The following is a 6,720-nucleotide window of genomic DNA, read 5'->3' on the forward strand; positions in this document are numbered from 1 at the left end:
CCGAGAAAATTCGAATGTTAACCGACCATCATTTTGTCGGCATAAATGCAATGTCCCGACTAGTTTAATTTTGACGGGTAAATTGTCCTTCCCTGCTATCTTAGAATACTAGACGACGATTTCGGGGCAACAAAAAATATTTCCTCGGCTGAGGGTAAAACTATTAACCAAAAATGAGGCGCGGAATAAAAGCGCGGTTTCAAATTGGAAGCGCGGTTTCAAAATAGAAGCGCGGAGTTAGAAAAAAAGAAAGAAAAGAATTAAACGCTTTAGTCAAACACGAAGCTGTTGTCTCTCCGTCCCACTCCTTCTCCCTCTCCCTCTCCCTCGTCGCTGCAAATACACAGACCGACCGACTGCCTCCTTCCGCTGGAGATCGAAACCGGCTTCAAATTCAAAGCCCTCGAAAAGGTTTTTTTTTTCTTTCCCTTCTAATTGTCATCTTCAATTCTAGTTCTGGTGCATAAACCCATCAGTTGTCTCTGTAATTCTCTTAAGGTTTTCAATTTTCTTTTTCGATTTGTTTTGTCAAAATTGAAATGGAATTTGTGGGCTTGAATTTGTATTAGGTTGCGAGCCTATTGTGTGTTATGTTTATTAGGGTGGATAAAAAAAAAACCATCAAAGCTGCCAAGAACTCGAAGGTCAGTGATCTCTTTAAGTGATTATCTTCCTTCTCCTCTCTAATTCTATGTCTGCCAGTTCAATTTGTAGAATTTAATATAGGGTTTTAAGTTGGAAAATTTAATTTAACCTTTTAAGTTGCAGGGCTTGGTGTATACGACAATTTGGATTATTAATTTTGATTGCTGATCCACTTCCTAATCCCCACATGTTATTTGTGACTCGACCGAACACAGAGGGGCGAATGTTTTGTGGAAGGGATTGAGGAACAGGGCGAAGGTTTTGGAATCTGCACTAGATGATGCTGATAGTAAAGATTCGTGTAATGCCACATCTCAATTCTTTTGTTCCAAGTAATGTTGTAATATATAACTTTTTCAATTGTGGCTTCCTGTTATCTATGATTGGTTGTGATGTTAATGTTAAATTACATTCTTTTTGGTGTTCTAGCTATGTTGATCGTGGTTTCTGGTTTTGATTGTGACCAAAATTTTGTTGTGGTTGAGTCTTAGTTTACTATGTAACACGCAGGATCCGACATTGAAGAATGTTGCAAGGCAAGTGATGTAGAGAAGACGAGAGCTGCAACTGCAGTTAATAACATCTTGTCCGGAGTTAATGGCCATATTAGTTTGTGGGAAGAGATCCAGCTTATCAGGGGTAGGCCTTCTCAGTTCAGCCTTAATTTTATCTCTTACAATCTTACTGATGATTGTACTTTTTGTTTGCTTTGATATGGTTGTGTTGCCTTGCAGAACTGATCTGCACTTACCAGACATGCCTTTAGTTTATGCAAGTGATGCCTTCTTCAAATTGACAGGTAACATGTACAATGTTAGCTATTTGCCAGGATCTCTCTAAACCATTCTAAACTCCATGTTGTTTGCAAATCTTTTGAATAATCCAACATATGTAGTTGTTACACAACTCATATGTAGATGTGGTAACATGTGCAAGTCTATATTAACTTAGTCTTCTCTTCATCGAAATTATAATAATAATACTATTAAATTAGTCTTGTTATTTTTATTCCAGGTGCGCCTGATTGAAGTTAATGTAGTTGCACTTGCTTATGAGGCTGGTGATGGTGAATTTTATCTCAAGTATATCGTATAAATTATCCCTCTGTTATGTTTTCTCATCGGTTCCTAACTTGTGTTACTCTCCCATTCAGCTGATGACAAGAATATATTGTATATTTTGTCCCCCTATTGTGCACAACACACTGAGCAAGGAGCTTTGTACAGGTAAGTTTGATTGTGCTAGGAATATATTGTATGTTTTGCTTTCTCTGCCTTGTGTTTATTCCAAGTACATGGACGAATAGTTTGATTATGTCTATCCTAGACATGAGCAAGGAGCATTGTGTAAGCAATTTTGATTCCCCAATAAGTTACAATTGTCGTCATTAATACAATTTGATCAAGTTGTGAGAAATTTTTTATGTTTGAGGATTTTCTTTGTATTCTTGAGGGCTACTAATTAATCCCAGAGTTGAATATCTTTTAATTATTATTGCGTAACTTATTGTACCTTCTTTCATTCATTTTTATTTGCATCTTATTAAGGGATTAAAGAGTACCTCTCAAATGGCAGGTGGTCTGAGATGTTGATTGCAAGGTTTGAAATATCTTTTACTATGTGCTTGATTACATGAGTACATGCTTTATCATCCAAGATGCAAGTGAAATTCAAGTCTGACTATATGCTTGATTACGGGATTACATGCTTTCTTGTTGACAAATTGGTTAAGTTTTCATTGTTTAGTGTAACTATGGTGTTAATTGCAGCCCATCCCCATTTTCTAACAGATTGTTATGTTAAAGTATCTTCAATTGAATGTATCTTTTTCATGATGTTGTGTGAATCAGTGCAGCTCCATAATGTTATTACTTATAGAAAGATTCCTAGCTACAATTTGATTGTTTCGGTTTTAAGGATGCTCTTTCTTATGTTGTCATACATAATAATTACGATTTTGTATTATTTTTGCAGGATATTATTGCGAAGCTACTGCTAAACCGATAATTGAGGAATGGGAGTAGAATATAGGATTATTGTATAATATAATACTTTGTTTAACCATTGTACATATACATATTACTAATCAAAGCAGCATTATTAGAAATTATTTTGTGTGTTTTCAAGCTTTTTTTTTTTAATGAATTAAAATTCTTTCCCGACAAAGCTAATTTTGTCGATAGAGTAAGGCAGTGCCGACAAAATATCTTTTCCGACGAACATATCTTGTTGGCAAAACGGTGCATTTTGTAGGCTTAAAAATCCTTTTCCGACAGAATTTTTTGTTGGGGTTTAAGAATGCCGGCAAAATATGTTTTGTCGGGAAAGAACCACTTCATAGCCGACGAAATGTTGAATTTTGTCGGCTAGAGTCTTGCACGACATGCTTTGCGTGACAAAATGGCCGACAAATTTTTTCGTCGTGAAAGAGTCTTTACCAACAAATTTTGACTTTTGCCGACAAATTCATTTTATCGGTAAAGTCAAAATTTCTAGTAGTGGGGAGAGAACCTCTGAATATGAGAGGGGATGTGAGAGGGGTGAGAAAGCTTAAGGAATCGCCTTCTCTAATTGTGAGGGTGATGTGTCCTTTTATAGAATAAGGACTCCTCACTTATTACATATTTGCCCATTCCTTTATCACATAATTACATTTAAGTCCCCCGAGTATTTGTACGAGATTTAAATATGGAGGCCCTAAATATGGTATAAACTGGACCAAATGATACATTATGTTAGAAAGTATATTACATGGCTGATTTTATTACATTATAGGAAATTGAACCATCTTCCATTCCTATTCTAATTATAAACAAAGAAATGCTAAGGAAATTCTCTCAAAGTGTGACTCTCTATGCACTCTCTGTCACCTCACACTTTAAGGTTTATTCCCGTGCGAAGATATAAAACATTGTGCAAAAAACATAAAGTGGCAGAAAGTCCATAAAGAGTCTCACTTTTAAAAGAATCTCCCCAACATTTCTCTTCTAAACATTACCTTACGCTCACTTCATTATTTCCTCACTTGGGGTAACTTTAAAACCTTAATCAGTGAGTCAGCACTCTTTATTTGCAGTCAAATTTAGTGTGTCCCGAATAAAAAATGGACATACACATATATAGATCGATTGAGGACATGATAAAATTAAGGAGCTTCTAGAGCATCTTGAATCATGACCTAACAAGCTCTTATCTAAATTGAAATTTGAATAAACAGCACTAAAACTCAACTCTAACCATTGACTAAGTACTATATCGCCAAACTATCTAGCCCGCTCTCATCGTGAAAATTGTTGTAAATATTAGTTCACTCATTCCACACCACCTTCCCAAACTTGGCGTTTCTCATTAACAAGAAGAACATGAGTTAAACAAAATGTTCCTTTATTAGAACAATATATTCCTCTCTATATTCATATTCAAATCTCGTTATTCATATTAACTGAAATATAGTTAGAATATGAAAGACAATATACAAAAAAAATTTCAAATCAAATATTAAGAAGGGCAAAAATGGTGGCCACAATCATGATTGGTGGCATTAATATATAGTGCATGTAATTTAATATCTTAATGAATATGATGTTGGGTTCTATTTATGCGTCCCATATTTAAAATTTTTCTCTCCCTTAAATTAATGTTATGGTCTCGAACTCTTCTATTTTCACAAATAATAATAAATTAAAAAAAATTAGTGTAGTGTGCCCCAATGCAATCGATATATAATATGGAGTCGATTCTTGGGACAAATACATGCTAAGAAGTTTGCCAATCGTCGCTCTCATTTGCCAGCGTTCTTACGTGCCCACTCACGTGCTCACCGCCACAGGCGAGTCCCCACAACCACCCCCCCCCCCCCACCACCACCATTGTCTGCTCCCTTTAACATTTTCACACTTATCCTATTTAATTTCTTTTCCTGCTCCTCCCCCCCCCCCCCCCCTCCTCTCTTTGTCTGCTCCCTTTAACATTTTCACACTTACCCTATTTAATTTCTTTTCCTGCTCACTCACTACTCGGTCCTCAACCAATTATTGTTTTACATCACGCCATAACGTACTCATGAGTTGGAAATAATTGTGTAGCCAATGCTCGACTTAATTGTAGTTTTTACCAAAACAAATGAAGAATTATTGCATGTTTAGGAACATAGTCTATGTGTTAAACAAATTTTGAATGTTAATATTTATTGATATTATACTTCGCCATCTATTCATATTATAACAAATTGAACTGATTCTACTGTATTGTATTTCGGTTTTTATCCCTTCAATCAAGGATCTCATTTGATTAAATCCAAATTACCCCTTTAATGTGACATCCCACATCGTTCAGGGGAGTGGATCCTCTAAGCTTTATATGTATATTCTCATCTCTACCTAGCACGAGGCTTTTTGGGAGCTGGTCTCGGGTTCCATCGGAACTCTGAAGTTAAGCAAGTTCGCACGAAAGCAATCCCAGGATGGGTGACCCACTGGAAAGTTCTTGTGTGAGTTCCTAGAAACAAAACCTTACGGGCGTGGTCGGGGCCCAAAGCGGACAATATCGTGCTATGGTAGAATCGAGCCCAGGATATGGTGGGGGCCAGACCGGGATGTGACATTTAATCAAGGATGATCATTACTAATTTAAGCTCCAAAACAGGTTTAATTAAGTTCCAAAAGATAGAGATTTACCAATTACCAAAAAAGCAACCAACATAGCTTCACATATGGGAGATTCAAAACATTTGAGCATATACTATATGCCCCATATCTATATAACTTACTGAATATGCCAACTATACATCAAAACCAAACAACATCATCAAAACAGTTCTAAGAAAACCAAACCAAAAACAAAATAAACAAAAACTCAGCAGCTCATCAGTGCTTGCCCGCAAACCGGTTGCACAAGGAGAGTGCATTACTAGTGCACTGAGCAACATTAAGCACCTGAGCTCTAACGGCCGACTTGATCTTTCCGTTCAATGTCTTCCCGGAGAACCCATCAAGACACGTGTTATCATCAGTCAAAGCAGCACTGACCCAAGTCTCCACGTTGCTCATGTGCCACAAGAAATCCTGACCCTTGGATTTCCCCATGTTCTTCAGCTCCTGTACGGACTTGCTCAGCCTATCCACGGTGTCCCCTATCTCCTCCATGCAGTCTTTGATGGCTCCGTACTCCCTGGATTTTAGTCCCTTAAACTTGGCCAACTTGGTCACGAATGTTTTGGCGCTCTGTGCTTTTGTTAGGCTGACGGACAAGGCGGCCTGGGCCAGCTGGCGGGGGCTTTGTTTGATTGAACTGGCGTAGGAAGAGAGGGATTTGATGCAGACTTCTGGGTAGGTGGTTGCGCTGCATGAGTCTCTGATGAAGTTCGTAGGAGTTGTGGTGGATGAAGATTTGGCTGTGGAAACAAAGTAGACAATGGGGAGAAGAAGAAGCAAGACAATTGAGGCTTTAGCCATTGAAGAAAGTTGGAGTTGGAGTGGGAGTGGATTTGGGAAAGGTTGAGATCTGTGCATGGGAGATGACTCAGATGAGTGTGAGGAGGTGCGTACTTATAGAGATATGATGTCCGCACACTATCTTTCTTTGGTGGATAGGAACGTGGAAGGGGCAAAGCTAAATGTGTAAATAAAGGGCTTATGATTTTATATTATCTTTGTCAACTTCATAGAAATTTAGGCACATGATCAGTCTGTAATTTTCAAAAAGTACCTAATGTTTTGTCCACCGACGGGACACGGTTTCTATTTTTATAAAGGTTAATGTTATTTACACACTAATTTTTACTTCTCAGTCTCACGCATATTTTTCAATTTCTGATCGTCAAATCAATAAAGTGAAGTTAATAGTTAAAAAATAATAAAGATATGTAAAAAATAAAAAGAATTGTATGAATAGTTACGAATACAATTCCCGTAAGGTTTGCTAGTTAAGTGGGATCCACATATTACTCGGGAAGCAGCCGTTGATTGAGGCTAAATGTTGAAAGAACAATAAAGTCCCATCATGTGATAAACAAGAATATGAGATTAGGGAACAAAGTGTTTGCAATTCCTTTAATTAATTCCCTTTCTTAAGCAG

At 37.2% G+C, this 6,720-nt stretch overlaps 1 protein-coding gene across 1 annotated transcript; it reads right to left on the reverse strand.

The window, feature by feature from the left end:
- Positions 1-5,290: 5,290 nt before the first annotated feature.
- LOC126629056 (21 kDa protein-like) lies at positions 5,291-6,248 on the reverse strand. The gene has a single exon (XM_050298953.1). It carries the CDS (start codon positions 6,153-6,155, stop codon positions 5,511-5,513), a length of 645 nt encoding a protein of 214 aa, XP_050154910.1. The 5' UTR covers positions 6,156-6,248; the 3' UTR covers positions 5,291-5,510.
- Between the last annotated feature and the right edge of the window lie 472 nt (positions 6,249-6,720).

Source organism: Malus sylvestris, chromosome 7 (genome assembly GCF_916048215.2).
Source record: "Malus sylvestris chromosome 7, drMalSylv7.2, whole genome shotgun sequence".
In the NCBI taxonomy this organism is placed as follows: domain Eukaryota; kingdom Viridiplantae; phylum Streptophyta; class Magnoliopsida; order Rosales; family Rosaceae; genus Malus; species Malus sylvestris.